The 25,299-nt window shown below is 39.8% G+C and overlaps 1 protein-coding gene across 1 annotated transcript in view; it reads left to right on the forward strand.

Annotated features, from left to right (window-relative positions):
* CEP85L (centrosomal protein 85kDa-like) overlaps positions 1 to 25,299 on the forward strand; it is a gene marked incomplete at its 5' end in the record, with an annotated part of 65,115 nt that overhangs the window by 28,193 nt on the left and 11,623 nt on the right. Inside the window, 3 exons of the mRNA XM_009867479.1 lie at positions 9,658 to 9,779; positions 22,627 to 22,744; positions 24,775 to 24,951. Of these exons, the coding sequence (XP_009865781.1) occupies positions 9,658 to 9,779; positions 22,627 to 22,744; positions 24,775 to 24,951 (417 nt within the window). The remainder of the gene's footprint in view (positions 1 to 9,657; positions 9,780 to 22,626; positions 22,745 to 24,774; positions 24,952 to 25,299) is intronic.

The following is a 25,299-nucleotide window of genomic DNA, read 5'->3' on the forward strand; positions in this document are numbered from 1 at the left end:
CTTATATTAGGAAGGTGCTAGGGCTCCCCCCAGTTTATCTCCTAAGGAAGGAAGACACCTTCACACACTGACACGGATGTTCAAATGCACCCTTACATCATACTGCTACTTTTGTCTGAGACAAGTGCGTTTCAAGTACCCCTCGTAAACTCAAGTGGGAAAGGTTCATAATCTGGATTGAAGCCAAACAGTTTAAATATCTGTCGCTTACTCCACACACAAATTGTGTGGCTACCTTCCATGCTTCTGGGGTTCCCAGTTTCACAGGCAGCCCAGTGTTAAACTGGCTGCATTTCTTCTGTTTGTCAGCGACGTGGAAGTTTCAGGCCAGGATTTTCAAATGTGTGACTTCTGAGATTCCAGAACTGGATTTGTAACAGGTGCAAAGCCTCTCTAATTCCCTCTGCAATTTAGAGAGTCATACAGGTACATGGTATCTCCACGTGAAGTTAATAAAATACCTATTTTCAAAATTCTGGAGCAAGTACTGGACTGAGTAATTGTTGTTTGTGATATGTGGTGATGCTGTATAGGGTTGGTGGTAGAATCCCAGCCTGAAGCAATGGAAGTCTTGTCCATGTGCTGTCCTGCTTGGGTTGTTGGCTGCAACACGGCTAGTTCCTCCAACAGAGAGGGCCTGCCGTGGAGCAGAAAACCTGAGTGTGCCTCTAAATGTCCATCTGCTGGGAACGGGTGTTGTACTCATGTTGTACAGAGCTGTGACATCTCTACAAAACTGGTTTTTGTAGATAACTTGCTTTTGTCTTCCAATCCTCAGTAAAGTGGCTTTACGAAATCCTCCACTTGCTGCTGATTGTAGAGTATCTTTGTCTTGTTTGTCTTTTATAAATCTTCATGGCAATGAGAGCTGGTGATTGCTGCGGGTTGTGGTGGGTTCTTTCTTTCGCTTTAAACCAAAATACTGATGTTTCAGCCTAAAAGAGCATGGAAAACAGTGTATTCCCTAATCTTTCCTTCTTCATTTACTATCAGTTAGAACATGTACAGGAGTTGCATCTGAAAAACTTGAAATGCACAGGTTCCAGAAATATGATTGGAGTGTTCTGTCTGCAAGGGCCCACAGAGACCAGTGCTAGATTGCCATTTTCCAGTATAGTGTGCTTTTGCGAGTTTGTGTGAATACTTGGCTTTGTTGTAATACAAATAGTTTGAACACTTCTGCTTTATTTTTGTGGGAGCATTCTGTTCCTTTCTAATTTCAGTTAAATGTGAGGAATATTACATTCATGACTCATGATTGTGTTCAAGTCATGAAAAGCTAAACCAGATACAACGCAGAAGAAAGACTCAGTTTTCTGATTCGGGAGCCAACACCCTTTGCAGAATCTAAAGATCTTCCATCTGAGGAGTTAGGACCCTTGATAAAGAAATTGCAGACTAACAGTTTTCTCCAAATATATACTCCTGCTTCACATTAAATCCAGAGTGAGAAAAATATTTGCATGTTTTGTTAAGAGAATCTGATACTTTTGTGCTTATTAGGTTATTTTCCAGTTAATGCACAGCAAGTTTGGTGGTGGTTTTTTTGCCTTCTAACGTTCTCCCAAATTGCACTCCCTTCTCATTGCTATCATTATTATTGTTACAGAAGGGTTCTTGCCCCTTTCTGTGCAAGACTGGGATGGCCAGCACTGCTCATCCTTGCAGAGTTCATGCAGCCTGACAAAATGTAGATGCCTTCTTCTCTGTTTTCTGGGTCACTTTTTAAATCCACTTTCTTTTTTCAGCTGTGAACAGAAGTAGGAAGTAGTGAATGAACAATCAACACTGGCCCTCAGTAAACTGGTGTTTGTAGATACTAGCAATGTGCATTTAATATAAAGGGTTTTATAAACAACGAGAACTTGGTTGAGGGTGCCTGACTGCAAATGACTGAGATATTCTATGTTTTAGGAGTGCTTCCATTCATGATTGATTTGCACCTTGTCTTCTCTTCCCATCTATTCTTTTTTTTATAATCCATATCTGCCTTGTACGGTTTATAAGATTTTGTAGTGAATAACATATATCCTGTGTTTATATAGCACTTAAAACAATGGTCTTTTTGTGGGCTTCGAATAACTGTAGTCGCTTTTTCATCATGCTTCTTTGCAGGCCAGAATATGAAACAAACAAAAAATCATTTTAATAGTGAACCTTTCACTTGAAGCTTAAAAAAAAAAAAAAAGTTAAAGTTGTTCTCCTATATGGAAGCTCTTCTTCATCTCCAGTTTTTATATTTATTTATTTATTTATTCAGTAAAGAGCATTTGAATTTAAATGTAACAGGAAGATAAAATGAATACTTAATAAAACAAGTGCTTCTATACTTAGGAAAGACCCAATTGTTATCAGTGGAAAATTCCAGGCACTGTTGGCTTTTAACGTCATATTAAGTGGCACCTAGAAGTGTTTTGTGTTTATAACATTTGCCAGAATATAAATGGAAAGGATTTCTGACAAAAATAATATTGGTGTTGTGTTGAGTATAAGGGAGTGTTCTAACAACACATAAAAGCAAGAGAAGTGTAATTGCTCGCAGGAAGATAAGCAGAAGAGGGTATATGATCTCGCGTGCAGCTCCACGAGTGCCAGTTTCACCCTTGAAGAACGTGGTGGATTAAGGTGCCAGAGATGAGAAAGTCACTGAGGATGGCCCAGTGGCTGCAGCCCTGTGTCATGAGCCTGTCCTTCACTTGTATGGTAACAATGTGCATCTGCAGGGATCTAGCAAAATGTTTTCAGAGTTAATGTATGGACTTCTTTGCTTGTTGCTTTAGGTTTTTACACAATACCATCAAGGATGCTAGAGGGAGTGAAACCTTACCAGTTAAGGGGTGGCCAGCATTCCAGTTTGCTTCCCTTACTAATCCTCCATTATAATCCTGTTTTAGTTGAGAAACACTGCTGGATGCAGATTCTGAGCACAGATACATCTTTCCCGCACACGGTCTCTGACTGTAGGCTAGGACTGTGCTGCTGGTCCTGTGCTCTTGCAATTCAGATAACCAGCACAGGCATTACTATTTCAGAAGATAAGAAAGTACAAGAGGTTTTTGGTTTTACTCTCTTATGCCACCTTCATACGGAGGTTCCTTTCCTTGAAATGATCGCATATCTAAACACAAGGTCTTGGCCAATAACGTGACAGTGTCACAGCAACGGTGTAGTAGCATTTTTTTCAGAAACGTAGAAAATCTTCAGTCTACAAACTGATAGGTTTGAAGAGTTTGGCATTGTCTGGAGTCAAGATAATTCAAGTTGTGATTGTGTGTTCCTGCTAATCCTGCACAAAGCTGTGCCACTGCAAAACGTGTTGTCTTGTACACTGCTTTTCCACTGAAGTGTGTGCCAGTGCTAGATTTCACATGGCCTTGTACAATGAATCCGATAGGAGCCTGACCTAGATACAAGTAACCTTTATATGTATGGGATGGGGAGAGATGTGGGACTAGGGCTGTCAGGAGGGAGCTGAAAGGTGTGGATGTTTTGAGTGGTGAGAAGGGGCAGGAGAACAGGCCCCCCTCCAATTGATAGCAATGTAAATTTATGACGCGTTTAAGTGACTATGCGGCTCCTATCAAAACACTGTAATTATGCCATCAGTAACAAATCTCAGAAATTTTTTTATTGTTATTTTGTTCCTCTGTGTTGAATACTGTACCTGACCTTAGCGTTTGTTTTTTTGTATCTCTCTTAGTATCCGAGCAACCATGTACTTGCTGTGCTTTGCTCTTAATTAATTTGTAAGTTATTGTAGTGAGGGATCGTGTCTTCCTGTCTTGCTGTGGTTATCAAACCTGACCTTGATAAAAGTTCAGAAGCCTCAGCTGCAGTATAAACAATGCTGGGGAGGAAGTAAATGTACAAATAACACTAACCCGTAGGACAGTCACATTCCTCCCTGCCTTGTGTGGGTCAGATCTGTGAGGCCCCTAATAGCCTTGTAATGCCTTGTGTGCAGTGGGGATTTAATTTGTGAAGGAGGCTTCAACAGACATTCTTGAAAAAAAGTGTAATGGTTAGAGGGAATGCTCCTTTTAAGAGCCATTTTCATGCTGTTACGGTTTATTCCTTTCCTTTTTGAAAGCTTTCTATGCTCTAAAAGATAGAATTATAGCAGTCTTACCTGTAGTCTGGATTAACATTTAAATTTTTTATTGGAAAAGCATAAAAAGTCATGCAATGTTTGCAATAATGCAGTTCTGTCTACCCCAAGAGAGGCTCATTGCCACCTCCTTTCACAACAAAATGAGTCATCGCAATATTAAACGCTTGCTGCAAAGAGAAGGAGTAGGTTAGCGTGCTAGCAAAGGGCTTCATGTACTCGCTTTGTCAAGCCCTGTATGATATTGCAACGCCAAACCAAATGGGTCTAATTCTGTAGTGGCAAAAAGCTCTCATGGAAATGGCTTTCATGTCAGAGTAGCCCTGTCCTGTTTTTCTTGCAATAAGATGATCCTCCAGGATTTTCTGAATTAAGGGAGTTGCTGTGAGTAGAAACATTCAGCCTAATTGTTAGGGAGAAATCTGGGTGAGAAGGAAGGGATGGGTAAATCCTTCTTTTCTTACCCAGGGTGGGGAACAATTTCAGAGCTCCACAGTGACTGCTGCTCGACCCTTACAGATGTAACCCTTTTCCCATCGCAGGGGAGGGAAGAGCAAGAGTTGGCTCTGTGATAATGGTCTGTTTGGCTTCTTTCTCCCTCACTGCCCAGTGAGGTGGTGTAGGGCAGGTGCTGTGTCCCTGAGGCAAAGCCTGTGGGGAGATTTGTATTATGATAAATTATAGTCAGTATATAATATAATTACATATTAGATTATAGATAATCGAGTATATTTGTTTCCTCCGCTGTCAGTTGAACAAAAAAAACTGCTCATGCTCCTGTTGACGTTGGTTGTGCCTATGCTTTGCCTTGGATTAACTGGGGATGCAAGAAATTCTCTCTCTCTGGAGTAGTGAGTGCTTGGAAAATGCTGTGAGAGAGGAATGATACCTACAGAGTGGGAGTCATGGCAGCGTAAGGCAGTGCAAGCAGTTACCCAAAAGGGATCGTTCAGTTACCATCACTTTTGGCCCTCTGCTAGCGTTTAGTAATGGGCTGTGAAAGCTTTACAGTTGTTGTGTAGACAGGGCCAAGTTATTTAAACTGCAACATTCAACAAAACAAACCCACAAACAGCAAACCTTTAAAATTCATTGCGCTTTTTTTGAGATTAGCTGTTATTTTGATGCTGTTGGACTCCACCTTCGCTTTGCGGTACAACATGTTATACGGGATGCTGTTCTACGCTGTATGGTCATACTGAGCTGCTTCAGGCAAAAGCTACAAGCATGCCTGGATAAGATAATTTTAATTATGATAATTAAAATCCCAACCATTATTTGCCTAACTTATGCAAATATTAACCTCTAGTCCAGAGAAAAATTATTTTCAGACTGTTAGGAAACATGATGGAATCAGTTGACAATGTATGTTCCAGCAATAAATATTTGCATATGGGCTAGCACAACACAAATTTATTTATTTATTTATTTATTTTCCCAGCAGCTAACTGTGCCTCAGCAGCGCCTTGAAGGCTTGCCAGGTCATGAAAGTCAAAACCAAACCCTTGTCAAAAAACAAGCCAGTGAGGACCTTTTGGATGCTGCTGTGCAAAGGATAGTGTTTTAACTGAACAGATGTTCTAAGTCCAAGGGGGATACTTTCGGAAGAGGTGCCAGGCAACAAAAATAATTGTATTTTCTTGGGCAGATGGGAAAGAATGCTATGTGTTTTGAGCTGGTATTTTATTTTGTAGTTGTGTAGGATTCAAGTTGAAGATTTGGAGTTGTGTATGAGTCCTAAAAGTGTATAGTGCTCTCATTGTTTGGTTTGATGTCCTTAGGAGGCAAAATACTCGAATATAAGTGAACTACCTGTGTGCTGCCACACCATTCAAAGTAGCTAGAAAAGCTGTTTGGAGTAGTCAACACCATGTGCTTATAAATGAGTGAAGTGGTTTTTGTTATTCTGGGAAGTGCTGGGAAGTATTTATAGCATAATCTTTCTCTTTGGCTGAAACATGGTAACAGAAATAGAAGTATTTGTTGTTGTTTTTATCTGTTCATAGTGACAAATTCAAGCACGCAGTTACAATACAAAATACTGGATTTGCTGTTACATATGTGTATACAGCACGTATATACTCCATAAGATAAAATACATTCCAAAGCCAAAGCATCTAGGTCAGGCAGATAAGGAAGCCTTATGTATTAGATTTTTCAAAAGACACCACACTGTCATTAGCATATAATAGAAAAAATATTACTCTGTTCTTAACTTTGCAAAACTCGTTGCCTTGCTTTTCAACTTTAATATTTAATTTACTTGTGTAGTCACTTATTGTAACAAAGCTGAAGGATTTCTTTCTAATTTTAGTGTTAACGCTTAAATTTGCAAAAGTCCTACATTTAAGTAATGGGCTTACTTTTAAAGAATTTAGATAGACTACTATTGGCTTCCAGAGTGTTTTCAGTTGAGTTCACTTTTACAGAGTTCTTTTTATAGTTGAGTCTTAAAGACAAAATTCACCTCGCTCAATAAATGCCTTGATTTGTATTTATAAAGTCATATATTTCCTGTTTATCATTTCACATCCTTGTGGGTTCTTTCTTTTGGGTAGAGACGGAATTTCTGGCTCTGAAGAGTAAGGATCTTATCCCAGATGCATTAGAGACTGTTCTTTCTCTTTTTTTGACTGTGACATAATGGTATTGTGGTGGATAGAGAAAAATATTCTTCAGCAGTATAGTCGAGAGGCAAAGGAAAAAATTCAGTGATGCAAAGAACAGTAATAGTTCCTCATGTTGTCGCTTTATACTGCATGACATGGCAGGGGAGAAGCGAAGGAAAAAATTTCATGACACAAAGTACAGTGATAGTTCCTGATGTTGTCACTTTATACTGCGTGACATGGCACGAGTGACCAAAAGACTCTCACTGAAATAATTTTGAGCTGGTGCTTGTTAATTCAGCTGGTCACATAAATAACTGTAACACAGAACAATATGTGACAATCCCAAGGTATTCCGTAAGCACCAAAGATGATTTTGAAATTAGCTGGTCTAGATTGAGGGACCCAGGCAAAATTAATTTTTGATTCATTGCTCCGTAAAGACTCTGCCTATGTATTACTTACAGGAAGAATCATGACTTGGTATCTTTCCTAAGTTTTATTAGACTGCTGCCCAAACCAAAAAAAGCCAAGGTGATCTCACCAGTTTAGGATTTTTTTTTAATGCTAATATTGGTCATCGTGCATGAAAAATGGAATAAGACAAGTGTTAAATTGATTGTGTTAACAAATGGATGGTAGATCTTAATCTAAGCAGCACTTAGCTTTGCCCGTTCTGTGCTTCCCAGCAGAGTGCAAGTGCCGTCTTTAATGGAACTTACTTGGATAAGAATGGCTTTGATGGACTGGCTTACTAGAAATTGCAGATGTGAAAAATTTTATTTCCACAAAACTTGTGGACCTAGAATATGCTTCAGTAAGCAGTTGTATGAGGCACTTCTTATAGCACAACTATTGAGAAAAATTTCAAATGTTTTTGTGGTTTTTATTGCTTGTGGGATGTAATCATGATTGAAATATTAAGAAATATAAACCATGCTCATACATCTGTGAACCATTTTAAGAGAAAATTTGATTTTAATATTTTGCTTTTTACTTTTCCTCAAAAAGTGCTGTTTATCCAGTCAATGTGGCCTTTGCAATAAAGATACAGTACGTGATATTGTCCAGTAAGGAACACAGTCAAGGTTTTCAGTGTGTCTGGTTAGAAATTGGGATGAAGTGTTTAATGTGTAGACTTGTTGATTTGTTTATTTTTTTTTAAATCATTCATAACTAATTTTACTGTTGAAGCTATCCAGTTTGTTTAGTAGAGGAGATACTCCTCTTAGTCTTAAATTACAAGAGGGGAAAATACATTTCTGTCGATTTTATCAATGAGCAAGCTAGAGACTGAACTGAATTAGACTGAATGGGAAAAAAACCCAACTTTATCAATTTACAGAAGAGACCACAGCTGTCAGGATTTGATTCAGGGCTTAGCACATCATGGTATGGAAGTTTAGGCAATAAATTCTCTCTATTCAGTGTTATAATTCACAGTAAAACTTTGATCAGAAGCACAGACTGCTGACAGTTGTTTAGTCAATTTTAAATCTTGATAATATGTCCTGGTCTTAATACAGTTTAGTGTAATTTGAAATTAAATTTAAAGCATTTTAGAGCAATACAAGTAAAAATACCCCAAAATGTATTTAAAGTAAAATTTAAAAAATTAGTCATGTTTTCATTTTCTTTTCTTTCTGTTCTCTTGCAAAAATGTAAAAAGGCAACATAGTCCAGGATACCTCCAAGATAATAAAGAGAAGTCTGTTTGTCAGCAATTAAAAGAAACGGTGGAAGTTTAGATGATCCTTCATGACAGCAGCTGCTGGCATCCCTCAGTCTGATCACAGAAGCTCTAACTTAAACTTTCCCATATGTGTATTCCTGATACAAATAACTGTAGTACTTTTAATATTCTGACTATATTTTTTTTCTCGATTAAACATCCCATTAGTTGTTTTCTTCCAAACCATAATCGTAGAATGGCCTAAGCTGGAAGGGACCTTAGAGATCATTTTAATCCAGCCTCCCTGCCGCCAGGGACGCCACCTCTCGACTAGATCAGGCAACACGGGAATTGAACCCGCGACCTTAGCTTTGTTAGCGCTACTCTCAACTGACTGAGCTAACCGGCCCCCTAATGTTGTTGGTTCACCGTCAGTTCAACTGCGTCATCACAGTTTGCTGTGAGACGCACAGCCTGGCTTTTGTGAAGCCGAATGGAAAGCCTGAAACCTGTTCTGAAACTTTTAGTCTTGTAAACAGTTAGAAATTTACCAGAATTATATTCCCACATTCTATATTTTAAATGCACACGCATCTAGGAGAAATTACTTTCCTGTATATGCTATAAGGAGCAGCTGAGGGAATTGGGGCTGTTAGACCTAGAGAAGAGGAGGCTAAGGGGAGACCTCATTGCTGTAATGAGGCAAGAGTCAGTCTCTTCTCCCAAATAACTAGCGATAGGATGAGAAGAAATGGGCTCAAGTTGTGCCAGGGGAGGTTTAGATTGGATATTAGGAAGATTTCTTTATTGGAAGAGTGGTGAGTCATTGGAAGAGGCTGCCCAGGGCAGTGATGGAGTCACCATCCCTGGAGGTGTTCAAAAAATGTGTAGACATGGCACTTTGGGACATGGTTTGGTAGTCATGGTGGTGCTGAGTTGGACTTGATGATCTTTAGAGGTCTTTTCCAACCTTAATGATTCTGTGATTTTAAATCTACAAGTGGGAGTCAGGTAAGTGCACGTTAACCATTATCTGCGGTTATGAGCAGGTCTAAAACTATCAAGCTACCTCATTTGTAGTACTACAAGAATAGCAACAGGATATGAACGTTTTGTGGTGTTTGTCTTAATTATGTACATAAACTCTAAGTGCATTTTTAATTTCAAACTACTTTCAGAGCTAGGAATTTTTTAGTAGACAAATGATGAAGTAAATTTAAATTTGCCTTTACTGTTTTGGAGGCTAATTCTGCACTTCTTTTATGCAGGTTCCAACTGGAACGTCTCGTCAGAGTTATCCAGCTACCAGCTATCAGGACTTCAGCAACTTGGAATCTCTAATGAAAATTAAAGAGGGGCTGCTAAGACAGAAAGAGATTGTGATCGATCGGTGAGTTACCTGCTTCTGCTGCATTGATTAGATGAAGTAAAAGCTATGATGTATCTACTGTCTTTCCAGATACCTACTTACTTAGTAAAGTTGTTACTTTCAAGCCCAGCAAATATTTGTGCACAAATATGTGGGAGCTAATTCTTGCTGGGAGAGAAGACTATCTGATGGCTAAAGGTCTTTTACAGAGTTGAAAATCTGCTTAGTGGTTTAATGCCTCTGCAGTCAAAAAGGGAGAATGAGACCAATAGTTCTGTTGTCAGCTTCTCCACCCTAGCTTTGTACCAGTCTTGGCATTTGTATTAGACATTTTTCTGCTTGTATAGGTCTTGGGAAGTGACTTACAAGATGAAAATGGGTAAACTGCATTGCCCTGATTTTCTTTTCCATGACAAGTACAGAAATGGAATGTGTTTGAAGCCAGCTGATAAAGCTTTGAGAAACTAGCCATTGCAGTAACATTCAGTGCTAAAATCCTATTCAAATGTTCATACAAGTTGTTCAGATAATAAAATATTAAATCCAAGGAGCTATATGGCAGTAAATACTTTGCTTCTTATTAAATTTGCTGTCAATCAGAAATGATCCTTGGCAGCAACTCTCTGCTGTTAAGTCTCTAGTCTATTTGAAGTAATTTGTGGAGTTCTTGATGTTTGGATAAAATGAAGCCTTAATGAGGAAAATGTGCTTTTAATAAAGGGCTTGAGCTTGGTGAAGCTTACACTAAATTAGCAGATGTCATCAGGAGCTTCATGGTTTGGATATAGAACATTGAAGAAGGGCGTTTTTATATTTGACATAATTATCATTTGGCTTAGTCTGTGTTTTAATAATAAACTCTTGGCTTGTGGCTGAAAGAGGAGTGGTGGTTCTGATCTTGAAATAGTTGTCCCCTCTTATTGATGCTTTGCTCCACAGCATGAGGAGAACTGAGCGAAGCAGGCACGTGTGGATCACAGGAATGTCAGGCATCCATTAGGAATGTTTTTATATTTGACTTTGTAGTTCTTCTCTTTTAATGGGTGGAGATAGACAACTTGGACATAATTTACTTTGGGACCAGGAGAATTATGCTTGTACCAGATTTCTGCGTTCCTCTGTTGCAACAGAGCAAGCAATTTGCAGTGCTTTAAGGTGTTTTTGTCCCTTAGCAATCCTGCCAGAGTCCCTTAGCAATCCAGCCAGTACCTCGGCTGGCATTGCAGGGATGAAGGTGGGCATCACCTTCCCCAGTTTTGATGTGTGAGGTGCTGGTGTGCATTTCCCCACCTCTGCAGCTGGAGATGCTACACAGAGTCAAAAAACTTCAGGGGCCAAGGCATGGGCACGCCGTCCCACTCTGCCGGTTCTTCTGCAGAGCTGGGGATCTCCCAAAGGGGATAAGTGGTTAAACTGGAAACATCCTTCACTGTTGCTTCCATCTCCTCTGTCAGAGCCTTTTGATCAGCTGCTTAAAGGCAGTTCAGTTTTGGCTGGCTAAATTACAGTGTTTTTTTTCAGGCTTGCTCCATTAGTAGTAATGCTGTGCAACCTGCAGCCTGCCTGGAGGCCTGGGCTGCTGGCAGCATTTCTGTGTATGGTGTCTGTGGTGGCTGGAGGTGGTCTTCAGTACCTCTGCTGAGCATGTCATCCCCTGCACTCTGCACAAAAGTTTTTCATACAATGACAACTAAAAAGGCAGTTCTTGTTATTCTTCTCATGCTGAAAATATGTTTACAGTCAAGGGTGTGGTTTCTGAAGTGTCAGTTTGTAACCTAGTTGTTTGCTAATTTTACTTGATAGTGTCCATGTTGAGCAAGAAAAGCTATTTCTTGATATCCAGTGGCAGCGTGCTGGTTCTTCTGTGTTGTACGAGTCATACTTCCATTTGACTTACCCACAGTGTACACAGTTCTTTCTGGATTTTGGACCAGAAGTTGGTTGAGATGATCCCTCTTCATTCCACTGAGAAGGCAAAATACACTCTGGAAGCTACCGAAGCAAAACAAAGACCACTTAGTGATGTTACAGTCATTTTCTTTAAGTAGTGGCTTGGTGTTACAGTTAAGCATGTTGTAAATTATAGTAATGCAGTATAATAATAATCACAGAAAAGGCTCTTCTTTGAATATTGAGCCTCCATTTGGACAAAATACTTGCCTTATTTTAAAATCAAAAAAGACTGTTTAAAACAGGTGCTTTGTGTTATTTAAGATTAGTACAAAGTGATGTTGCATACTTAAAAATTTTACAACAGATTTTTGGTTTTTAAGAAGAGGTAGTGTTTTCTATTATAAAAATATTTTTGGTTTTACTCATTGAGGAAATGGTACAGAGCTGCTGTCCAAAATCCTAGAATCAGAACTCCATTACAAAACACTATTGTTGTATTTTGTATTAGATGAGGTATTAATATGGCTTCAGTGTGAATAATAACTTTCTTCAAGGCCCTAAGTAAAAATTTGATGTTATCCATATTTAACACATGGGAATACAAGACTTTGCACTGAGAGTGATGATGATGATGTTTGGGAATAAACCTAAGTCTTCCAGCTTCTGGTCTTCCTGAGCTTACTTTAAACTTCTTTTCAGAATTTGAATTTATCTGAGAATAGTGACCTAAAATAAAAATAGGAAGTTTGCTAATTAGGAATCAAAGTGTTAGTAGTTAAATTACAGTATTTGTTCTTTCAGGAGGCAGAGGAGGAATTCTTTTGATGATTGTTTGCTGAGAAGGCCTTTCGTACCTGTGCTTCTCATGGATTTATGAAAGGTGTCCTTAAATCATGTCTCATGCTGAATTTACAGACTGGTAACTGGCGGATGCCAGTGGGACTTGTTTAATTCTGGGGAGACAGAAGGTTGGGTGGGACAGGTTGACCTCCTGCTCTGTGGAAGCCGGAGGAGCAGGATAGCAGCTGGCGTGGGATCTGGACCCAGCTGTTTGCTGCTGACAGGTACAAGGAACAGCTGGATGAAAAGTAGCATGAAAAGTAGCACACCGGTAGCACCTTTTCCTTGCCCTTGTCACCAGCCTCCCTTTCAATTCCAGGGTTCGTTATCCATTTTGGGGTTTTTTTTAGGTTTAAACCCTATTCTGTTGGCAGCTGCACTGGGGTTCTGCTAATCCAGGAGGTGGAGGGAATTAACACCACTTTGCACCACACACCTTGTTCTGCATTTCAGTGCTTTAATCTGTTGATGAGTAGGATTTCCTACTTATCCCAGGTTCTACCTGGGACAGTATCCTTAAACTGTTGTAGTTTTAAAAAGTGGAGGAAGGGCAGGTGGAGGAAAAAGAAACCTGCTGCCTGCTTCCCTTCTTTCCACAAAATGACAAAAAGACAACAAAAATCCAGCCCTTCCGGATTAGATTATTAAATTTCCTTGTTTTGCATCAGAAACCTAGCAGTAAGGAACAGCTGCAAGCAAGCTTCAAATAGTCATTAAAAACAACTCAAGGAATAATATGTACAATATAAATCATCATACTTGGATACTTTGGTGTGTTACTGGAAATTCAAAGCCATGAATAAAATCTTTTAAAAACTCAAACAGCCACTTATATCTATGAATAGAACAGGTGGCTTGACTTTTATTCTATATACAGTGTTGAACAGCTGATTTAGTAACAGGTTAGTTAAAATTTATTTGATTTGTTTCATCTGTTTGGCATAACAAATGCGTATTTTTAAGTATAAATATACACAGCAAAAATGAGTGAGTTTAAAAGTGAGTTCAGTTTGTTTTATTAAAATGACTCTAGAAATCACTGCCAGCATAATAAAGTAGAGCTTGAAGTTGGTTTTGAAGTCTGCTCTTAAATGGGATGTAGACCATACTTTCAGGAAGCAAAAATGTGGTGTAAGGAAGGGACCTGGCTTGTGTGTTGTATCACAATGGCACTCCTTAAAGGTGTGCATCAGGTTTTCTCCACATAAGAGCTGTTGGTACAGACTGTGAATAAGGACTTCAGAATATTGCCTCTAAGAGGAAATCTGCTTCTGTAACACTTATTACTAGAACATCTGTCACCTACTGTACTAAATAATTGGATTATATCATAACCTTAATTCTCTGGTGGTTTAGTGTGTAACACTACATTACATTTAGCACCAGAGGGAGCCAGCAGTGTTTGTATTGGTTTAGAAAATTACAGCATCACATCTTAATTCTTTATGTTGCTCCTCCATTTAGTACATTCACAACACTGAAATTAGTGTTTGGTACAGTTGCAAATGTCTCTTGAGACTGGCCAGCCACTGTAGAGGTCTCTAGCGTGGTCCTAGCACTGTTCGTTTGGCAGGGACTGCATATAGGGCCTATGTGAGTACATGCCAAATATCTGAACACATGACATAAACTGCTGAGAATAACACTATGCAGGGAGTGTTCTCTTCCAGACAGTTTAAGGGTGTTTGAACAGCTTTTTAAGGAAAAGGAGATGTGGAAGTATAATTTTAGTGAATGACTCTCATTCCTTAGGGCGTAATAACATTTACGTTCTTAAAATGGTTGCTAAATCATTAGCTTGCCATCCATAGCTGAATTATGCTTTCATGTGTTCATTGGGACAAGAGAATTAGATTTTCTTTGCCTTATGTCAAATTGTCCTGACCTCAGTAGTTGACATCAAGCTGAGTGTGCTCTGATAATGCTTGTGTTACCACTAGTGTAAAGCTGTAATTCTCTCGATGTGGGATGGTCTGTTGAGATCTGAACCATTAGCATATCTACCTGAGTGGTACTTCAGTGTCATTTTTGAGAAAGCCTTGTAGCTTTACACAATCCAGGGTCTAAGTGCGTGCATGTATAATAGTGCAGGGAGTAGGGCTGTGAGGAACCTCCTCAGAATGCCTTGCTATGTAAAATATTCTTTGCTTGCAATAATAGCTTGAAAAAGATACATTTGTCTTTGTCTAATACCACCAATCATGCAGACAACTTGTGGTTGAGGCTTTTTTATCTTGGGCTGGTAAAGGTTTAGGAAGATTTTGTTAGAGATAAATTATTTTAGTAGTTTTTAAAGTTCACCTTTTCAGAGATGGATACTACTAATATTGATGAAATGGCATTTGCCAATGTTAGTTTTCACATAATAACCTGAATCTTGGCAATAGTGAAAGGATATAGGGCTAGAGAGGACCTGTTTAACCTATCTGCTGGGCCTGAGGGAGGATAAGCTGTAGTGGTGTCGCACCTAGTAGACATCTGTGCTGTTGCTGTCTGCAGTAGCAGATGTTCTGCAACCTTTCTGGGTTGAACAGTTTAATGAGTAATTACCTGAAATGTTAGAAAACTTTTTCCTAATATGGCTTAGTCTTTCTTCCTAGGTCATGTTTTCTAGACCTCTGGTAGCTTTCATTATTCCTTGAGATCTCTCTGGCTGATGAGTACATCTTCCCCCAAGTGTCCAAACTGGCCAGTCGAGACCTCCCTCTGGCTGAGCACTCCTTTCTCCCAGGCCGTGCTAGTGGAGTGTTTGCTTCTAGCAGTACAAGGTCGTATCATTTTGGTCAGCTGCAGTTACAGATCTTTTTCTATGGAGCTGGTGCCAAGTCAGTTTCGGTTCTGTAGATGTAAATGTTGTTAGGAAGTTCTAGTATTTAGCAGAGCTGAGAACAGCAGGGGAGGTGCAAGGCTTGCTCGGTATTTGTCCTGACAGACTCTGGATGTCAAAAATCTGTGACCAGAGACCAGGTCTCTACTCTGGCTGAGTAGAGAGTCGTGTCTGTGTCCTGCTCATGCCTCTCACCTTTTTGAGTAAGTATCGCGGAGTATTTGGGAAAGTCAGATGCAGTTGCTGGCTGTGCCCTTACCTGCCTTGCTTCAGCACTGTCTTACCCCCCGAGTCAGGCTAGCATTTCAAACTTCCATGCAATTTGGAAAAGTTGTTTAAAAAACCAACAATCCATCCAGAAGAGAGATCAACTCTTGACTTCCAGAGCTAATGTTCTCATCTTCAAGTGACTGGTGGAAAGGCAGTATTCACTTTGGTCTGCAAGCTCTTAATTTTACCAAAAAAAAGCAGACTTTATTGGACAGGAAATTTGAGATCAGCTTTTTGTATGAGCTTTGCTGATGCTGGAATTCTTTGGCATTATCTTTGAAATTACGGAAAATGTATTCACATTGTTTTTAGGACTTTGTTTACTACTTATCTCTTTGTCTATCAGTACTCTGCACTTGTGGTCCCAAGAGATCATGTCTTTAAAACAAAGGGATATAAAAATTAGTAACCAACTTCTTAAGCAACAAAACAAAGCAGCGTACATCCAACTGAGGTGTGGAGTAAATTATATTTGTACTAGAGAAGGATTGGTAGTATATTTTACTTTGTGTCCCGATTCTGAGGAAATCTGCTCAGGCATTTTCACCTAAAGCGACTCGTTTCATTAACTCGTGACTTTTGAAGGTAAGCATCAACTGTCATTTGATTTCTTATGAAGTTACTGATGTCTGTTCTATACTGGAGGAAAGCTCTGTTCTAAAGTCCCTGAACTGTCTGAAGATACTGGACATATGTCTTGACTTGTAGTGTGGGACTTGTAGTGTGCACTACTTTTAAGTTTCTTAAAAGTTATGGGGAGGAAGTGGTGGCAGATGTGTGTTTCTAAAGGCTCTTTCCTGTTAAAGTGAGGAATAGGACGGGATTATGGTGAACAGATGAGTTGAACCCGAGTTAGGAAAATACGGTTTATTTTCACACAGGTGCATATATGAGTGTCTCTGTAAGCACATGTCCGCAGTTTACTTGTCCTATGTCAGTATGGGAAAATGATGTGAACGTCGTTTATGTTGTACTAATGTTTTCAAGACATACAGAGAAGCAGTTTGTAGATTAAGCCACTTACTTATTACTGAAGCTGGTCTCTGAAGACAGTTCAGGCTTGTGCACATTAGATTGAATGCTGTTCTCTGTTATTCCATGTCCTTTGTGCTGACTTAAGGGCAGAACTACAAATTAATCAAAATAGAGATTGCCTCTCTCCCTTGCCCCCAAATGATACTTCACTCTTATGACGGTAACTTTCTTTTTGCTCATTTAAATGGATCCACGTAGTATCAAGCGGCAGCAGTAGTTTTCCTCTGGAATCTAGCCAGCTTTTGTAACTAGTCACAGTCATCCAGGACAGGGAGAATATCGCTGCCACTTCAGGGGGTAGCATGTTGTCATCCCCGTATTTGTCTACAGGCACAGGGAATATGCACCACCAGCAGCAGCCACTTACTCTCCATGGGCAGAGCATCTGCAAATTTCAGCTGTCACTGAAATGCACATGTGAAGCCTTTTGTGATCATTCCCTAGGCTGCCTTTAAGTGTTTTCGGGGTCTGACCTTTAGATACAAATGTCTTAGGGAGGTGATCCTCTTACCACTGAGGCCAGTATTTGGCCTGCCTTTCTCCCTTCAGTGATGTGCAGAAGAGCACTCCCTCTCTTGAGGGCGCGACAGTGCCGGGGTGAGATTGGGGGCAGATTGGCTGGGTGGTACCCACCGCGTGCTGTGGTGGGGAAGGACAGCCGCAGCAAGTGCTGCCTGGGCATTTGCCTCTCCTCCTCACCAGCTCTCCCTAGCCAGTTTCGCACCTTCAGCATCAGCCCAGGGCCCCAGCTCCAGGGACCTGCCCCACAGTTTTGCTCAGAGACAGCTTTCTTCAAGACTGTCTCTGGTTTTCACCCCACAGCTCTTTCAACCCCCAAAAACTCCACTCTCCTCTCTACCTTCCAGCTCTGTGAGGGCCAGAGGTTCCTGGGGACCGTGAGGGGGTGGGCAGGGGTGATCCAATGTGGTACTGAGAGCTGATGTCCAGGGCACAGGAGGGGGTCACCAACAGCCTCTTCCCGAACAGATGGGGAAGCACAGTGTGAGTGCATTTTCTTGTTGTCGTCTGCACGTACCAACTGAAAGTGAGTTGCTTATGTACAGACCTCATGTTAGCAAGCTAGAAAGCGAGGTACTTGATGTTGGGGCACATTAACAGTCACTGCTAGAGCAAAGGAGAGCTAGTGGGCTGATGTGCTGTTTGCAGGGGCTTAAAAAGAGTGGGGTTTTTCGTTCAGTGCATAACAGGTTGAAAGTGTTTTGGTATTTACTTTTGTCTCCCATACCGTTAGCATCAGAAAGATAGAAGTTTGAGCCAGATTTAGTGAACCACCTTTCTCATATGCTTCATGCTCAGAATTGACTTTCTGCCCAGGCATGGGGGCATTCAGGCTTTTGCTTTCTTCTGCAGCAAAGGACATTGACAGAGACCTGTCAGAACTATGGTGGTGTGTGTTACTTCATTGGTTTTGGTCCTCTCAATGTGGTCTCTTAGTTTCCTGATGATCGACATACTTTGGTTTAATTTAAATTGTTGGGCTCAACACAGAGGTTACTGTGTGGGAATGGAAGTAACTGTAGCGAGCAGGAGGTCAGATAAGGAGAACTAATCTCCTTAAATACCGTAAAAATAATTTTACACAAGATCATCATCTTAGGTAGCCTAGTCTCTGGTGCCAGTGGTTTGTGTAGCAATAATACTTTGTAATTCCAAGAAAGGGGAGAGAATGGAAACATCTGTCATGACCCTTTCTAACTTTCCCTTCCTTAGAAAGTATCATTGATCTGCAGCAGTGAAACAGGACTGAAACCTTGAAACTTAGTTTACAAAACCAAAGAATGCTCCAGGAAATAGAAGTAAAGGAAACAAAAAGTGTGTTTATTTTAAAAGACTTGAAAGTAAGCCAGAGTCATTACTTTATGAAAATAGTAGGGTTTTCTGTAAATCATCTAGCTAGCATCTAAGTAATGAACATGTGGGAACTGGAACAAAAGAGCTGATTCTGGGAGAACATGGAGCAGATAGTCACCACTTGAGGCAGATGTGTTGGGTAACCTATTGCTTAAGGTGTTTTCCTTCAGAAAGAATGAGCCCAGGAGCAGAGCAGGGAAGATTTGATCTCATGATATTTATGACTAGATGATCTTTAAGATCCTTTCCAACACAAACCATTCTTTTTTTTTTTTTTCAGTGATGCCTAGTGACAGGACAAGAGGTAATGAGCACAGGCTTGAACATAGGAAGTTCCATCTAAACATAAATGCACGAACACTGTGCTTCCCGATCGGGAAGCGCATGTCCCTCTGACTTTCTTTGGCTGATTGATGACTTTAGAGCTGGGTATTGCCTCCTTTGCTCTTCTCCTTAAACCTTGAGTGCAAGCAGAAGGGGTGTGTCAGGATGGACACTTAAAGTGAAATAGAGTATTTTTTCTTTGGACAAAGGAACTGAACGAAACCCTGTGAGAAGTCCTGTGACATTCATGTCATATGCCAATAACTCTTGCTTTGCCATCGACATAGAATGGCAGCACTCACTCATGGGGAAAAAAATAGGGAATTTGCAAAGGAGAGCAGTTTCCATGGTAGCTGGCTGTACAGTATTTTCACTGAACCTGATTGTGTGAGCTGGGGTCTGGTATTTGTAAATGTGAGTCTCCAAGGTGGTGTGCTTGTCAGATTTCCCTGTCTAGAGCCCAGACCACAGCCTGTGCCCACTCTGACACAGTCGAGAAAAGATTGAGGAGCTCGATGTCTGGTGATTTCAGCCGTGTGTAAGACTGAGTGATTGGAAATTCCTGCGTTGAACGTTACAGGAAATGAAGTACGTCAGAGTAATGCAATGCAGCTATGTGTAACTCCACTGTTTATGGAAAAAGAAAAAGCTGGGTGGTTAGTTGTGTTTTTTTTTCTCCAAAAAGAAACATCTTGAACCCTTGGTGAGACTTAGTGTGGTAGCAGCTGAAAGGAAAAAGCAGAGAAGAGTTTGCCAGCGCTGGTTGTGACAGTTGAGGGAATTTGTTTGCTCTGCTCTGGCCCTGTGCAAGCACAGAGGATGTGCTTGAAGTTATAAACTTTGTGTGTATAAACATACAAGGTGAGAGTAGTGTTGCTTTCTAGAAGCAAAATCCCTCCGTTTCGGGATAATTTCTATCTGGTTTTGGCCTTGTCAGAGTGGCAGTTGCCGTGTGTCTGAGCAGAAACTTGAAAGCACCTAATGCTGAAGGTTGGTTGGGGTTTTCTTTGAAAATGCTGGGCTGATTGATTGGTAACAGGGAGACTTGTGGGGACAGTGTTCCTGCTGTAATACGTGAGCTGTGTTTCTGGGAGCATTTGAACTTTTTACACGTGCTTTAAATAAAGCTCATAGCCTGTGGTTATGGAGCAGATTAATAGTAACAGCTGTGGGCTAACAGAGGATTAAAACTGTCTTAGCTTATGAGAACATCAGTGATAAAATGCTTCTGGTATGAAGCCTCTAAAGACTTATAGGATTGTATGTAAATAGTAAATATGTTTCTATGGTGTTTATCTTTCATTCTGCTTGTGACTGCTGTTCTGTTTACACAATTCTTGTTTCTGGGTGCTGTGAGGTTAATGATATTTTCAGACAGGCGGTTATGCGAAGAAGTTATGCAGGATCTACACAGTCTTAAAATATTTCTACGGTGTGTTTTGTTGGCAAGAGTTTATAATGGTGGAGAGCTTCATGCCTTGCAGAGTGAAAAGAAGTGAGCGAGTTACAGTCCATGCTAGCTCAGCTCTATTTCATCACAGATTAATTTGTTTCACCTTTTTTCCTGCAGGGATTTGGTAGGGTAGGGACAAATATGGTAATGTAGTTCAAGCTACCTAGTAAGTTCCAAAATATTTTAAAACATTTATTCCACGCTGTAGGCTTGGTTTAGTCTATTGAAATCCTGCCTGGGAAGGAAGGCGCTGCTAAGATACAATGGGCCACAAACAGAAAATTGTGTAGTGCCTTCAAGGGGTGAGAAATGGATAGATAGTTTTAAAACATATGGGGCAAAGATATTTTAGTAGATCTGTCTAGTAAGTAATAAGGTAATAAAAAAATGAAAAATTGACTAGGTTGAGACAACTCATACTAAATAATTTCGGTATCTGTCACCAAGCATGCACAGAATTCGTCGAGGCTTTATATTTTCTCATACTATTATATGAGCTCTTGGGCTCATATAAGGTCTGTTACAAGTTAAGGGCATATTCTTTATTTAGTCTTTAAATCTGCTTCTTCTAAAATAAGTTTGAAGCTTTTCATTTCATTTTCATAGTACAGACACCAACCAGAACTATACAAAGTCTTGCAGGTTACATACTCCTTTTATTTCTGTATAAGCTTTTTCCATCTAGATAAAGGGGAGAGGGAAGTCTCAAAATCACCTGTGGTGTTACAGAATATTTTAAGACTTGCAAGAGAGTCATGTAAATACATTCAGTTGCTCTGTTTTTACGAATTGAATGAATTGCTATACTGTAGTACCAGATTGCAACTTGCTTATATTCTGTAGGCATGTATCACGTCTTCTGTAAAGCTTAAAAGTTTAACTTCTAATGTATTCACTCTTTTTTAAATATTCAATTCTTCTTGTAAACCAAGTAGTTGGGATACAGTTGGCTTTAGGCTAGCTAGGAGAAAGTGCATGGCTAAGATTTCCTTTAATTGGGCTTTTGCATCTTATTTTTCCTCTCAAAATTTACAGTTGGCATCTTTTCAACTGATATATCTATTCAGTTAGCTTAAAGCTTGTGTGGTACATATTTTGCATAGTCATGATAACGACTCTGAGATATTCCTTCAATACACAACCCTCCCTAATTTTTTTTTTTTAAAAAAACAAACTAACTTTGATCTTTTTCTGTATTTTCAGAGGATTTTCTTTTCCAGTGTGTGCAAAGGCAGGTCTCTTCTCCCTTGAAGTTAACCTCTATTTGCCATTTATCTCCTCTTAAGATTAAGTTTAGTCATCTTGGTTCAGCATCGTCGTTTTCAGAACAGCCAATTATGCTGCATGCCTAGAGGTGAAGCTTTGAGAAACAATTTCATGCTTGTTTGCAAATATGTCCTAGTACAAAAAAAACGAAGGAAAAAGGGAAATTAAAGGAGTGTACCAAACTGACTTTAAGTTTGAGAAGGGTGGTGTGTGTGATGGGTGCTGCCAAATCTGTTCTGGAGCCAGTTACTGAGGTGCCCATCGCTCCCTAGAGAGCAGAGCACACCTCCCACGGCTGTCACGTGGCCTGAGGCTGAGACCTGGCTTGTATTTGCCATGGGGGTTCAAATGCAGTCATGTTTGAAACAGTGATTTGATTTGTGATGTAGTTGTAATATAATAGTGATACTGTTACTGCTTTACACTGGCCAAGAGGTTGGTTAATTCTGGTTTAGTGCACAGTGTGGTGTTTTACACTAGGCCTGTGAAGCAATTGACTGAGAAAGTCTTAAGCAAAGCAAAGAGCTTGCAGAAAAGCCGTGCTCTCACTGTCTTAAATAATGACTTTTTCTTCTTAAGTTCTTTCTGCTCCCCGTGGTTTGTAAATCTCTTTAACCTGTGTCAAAAGTCAGCTCTGGCAAAGAGAGAAGGGCCAAGTAAAGTCCAAGTAAAATGAAGGCCAGAGCTTTGTTTGTTTTCATTCTGGTTTTTGTACGCTTTTTCCTGCTTTGTCCTTCTGGCCCTAGGAGCCAGAACAGAAACCTCTCGCACCCCCCACAAATTGAATAGAGTCATATTTCTACAAGGTTTGCTTATTGTTGCCAATTGAGCACAGACCCTTTAGGGTGTGTTTTGCTGAAAGTTACATGGCATCTGTAGTTTGATAGCTCATATCCTGATCAGATTCCAGTTCTAGTTGTAAACTAGACTAATTCCAGTCTGTCTGCAGTGGGAAAAAACCCACAGCTAATGGAGATCCAGGACAGTCAAATAGCATTGTTACAGTATTCTTCAGTGTAAGTCTTTAGGTTTATGTGTTTACTTAATCTTTGTTCCATTCCTTTTCAAATAAAATCTCTGTATTACAGGCAAAAGCAGCAAATCAACGATTTGCATCAGAAGATAAGGGAAAATGAGTTACGAGCTCAACACGCAAGACTGAGCCATCTTGTGAACTGCGAAGAACCTTACATGACTAATTTGCAGGTAGGATGGATATTTTTCCTTTCAGCAAAGCTTTCCGTTGCCCAGTAACTGACACCTGAAAGCATGTTCACAATTTACTGCAGACAAAAAAGTAGAGCTTTTGTTACTATTAATGGTTGTGTAGCAGTAAATTTTATAGAGGAGAGTGCCCTCTAAGCGTTGTAGTTTGCCTTACATTTGCAGAAATCTAAGTTATGTTAACATTTTGTATGTACTTCCTTGAAATCTGTAAAAAATGGTGTAAGAATGAGGGATTGTGATGCTGTAAGAATAAAGTTTTACTGGCAGCGTGTAGCGCAGTTATACAGGGGGTCATTAGGGGGTCAAGTAGTTTGATAAGAGAGTATTGGAAAGCAGCTGATGGAAGGTTTTCTGAAGAGGAGGAAGCGCTACCTAAGGAAGCGATTAGACTCTATTGACAGAATAGGTGGAAGAGATGGGAGAAGGCAAACAGACTAATGAAACACCTTTGCAGAAAACATCCAAAAAGGATATGGATTAATATTCCTAGGGAACACAGTCTGAAAGGGAACTTGTGGTGGTATTTTGGGCATATCTGTCCTAATTTTTGTCTAACTAGCACAAGTATCAGAAAACGTAAGGATGAGATGCCATAGGCTACCCGTGAAATGCAGATCAATTTGAGGACTAGCTGCTACCCTCCTCTAAGCACACAAATTCCATTTCCAGACCTCAGCATATCTTAAAGGCAGTGCAGAAAAAGAATGTTCAAGGCAGATATGCAGCGAAATAGCTTTTCTGTCCCCTTTTTATTGCCTTATCTTTTTCTGTCACAAACGCTGCACCAGGATCACAGCCGTACTTCAGCATGAGGTTAATTCTGTCTTTGGAATAATACAGCTGTGAGTCAGCTGGGAATCTGGTTTGTGTGAGACACGAGTGAAAGTCAAGTGGAGCCTTGGTGTGAAGTTAGGTATTCAGAAACATTTTCAGACATTAGGAACGTGGCTTTTGGTGCTTCCAGAAGATCTTTTATAAAATACTTTAAAATACTTTAAAATTCTGTTTAGGTTAAAGTTTGGGGTGGAGAAATAAATTACTGCAGAAACTGAAATTTTAGTGTGCATATCTTTGTAGCCCATAATACACTTCAAATAACGCAGCAGGTGCATTCATCTTTCATAATTTAAAGAGTTTTAAAAGTTTGTAATGTATTAGAATTTCTGCTTGATTTGTGTGCTTTCTATGAGATTAACTTAGAAATGCAAATCTCCTTTAATGGAGGTTTTAATCTCCTTTAATGCTTTTCTGAAGGAATGTTACTAGTTAAAATACTGTCTGTATAATAATATCTGTAAAGATACCAGTATTTGGTATTAAAAGAACCTTGAAACTGAAAGCCTGATGGGATGCATCTCTTTTATCCCACATGCAGCCGATTATTTCCATTTTGTCCTTGTCTGCGTGTGGGCAGTGGAGGCAGAAGAGTAACTGCATGAAACAGAAAGGGAGAGGAGGGTTTTGGCGTGCGGGACAGAAGGCAGGAAGCCTTCCCATTGTAGCTCTAGTATCAGGCTTGTCCCTACACCATTTGGCACCTCAGGTGTGGTAGTTTTAAGGTAAGACTGGTACTAAGGTTCTACTTTAGAAGGATCTTGAGATTGAAGCCTCTTAATATATTCATAGCCATTTTATAGAGTGTTTTTCTTCCTACAGGATGGTATGATAATGCAGTGGCAGTGACTTGTTTTTAAACCACTTTTTGTTTGGATTTTCAGGGAGTTATTTTGGAAGAAAAGTCACGCCTATTCCATAAATCTGAGGAGGAAAGTAGCTCCACAATATTCATTTGTATATGTTGTGGATGTAAAGGTGTCCAGCTTCTTTATTTTTTTTTCCTCCAGATTCCTGAAATATGTGCTACTACCATGTATTTTAATGTTTGAAAAATCATACCCCACCCTTCCTGATAGTGGAAAAAAATGCAGGAGTGTTTTCTGCTGTGCTGCTCAAGTATACGGTGGTATGTGTATGCTCATTTGTATGATTATTTTCTTTCTTTTTGTAAGCAACCACAGTATGAGAGCACACCACTGCAACCTCATATTTTGGAAAGATCAGCATTGCACTTTGAGGAGTTTGAACGGAAGATTGCAGCAGCTGAGAATAAGGAATTACAACTCAGTGAATTTGTAAAACAAATTTCAAACAAGTCTAGTGAGGAAAAAAAGAAGATGGAGGAGAAAGTAAGTGTCTTTTCAAATTTCCTTTTGACGCTGTTTATAGCAGCGTATGTTTTGTTTGCTAGAAAGCAACTTAGTATGTGGGTCACTGAGCTGTTTTCAAAAGGTAGCTAAACTGTCTGTGATAGAAACATTGATAGTGATTGTAGGTGTTGGCAATGGATAAATCTGAACTCATGGTGAATACATCCTAAAAAAGCAATACTATATCAAGTGGCGATCACAATGACTGTTTTAACCAGGTATCAGTTAAGCTTGCTTAGAGGAAAAGCTGCTCAACTCCAAGAATTTGTGTAGCTTGAAATGGTTATTTTAGTAAATAAAATATCATTAAAATACATAGAAAGAGTG

The sequence above is a fragment of the Apaloderma vittatum genome, unplaced genomic scaffold (genome assembly GCF_000703405.1).
Source record: "Apaloderma vittatum isolate BGI_N311 unplaced genomic scaffold, ASM70340v1 scaffold10734, whole genome shotgun sequence".
Classification (NCBI taxonomy): domain Eukaryota; kingdom Metazoa; phylum Chordata; class Aves; order Trogoniformes; family Trogonidae; genus Apaloderma; species Apaloderma vittatum.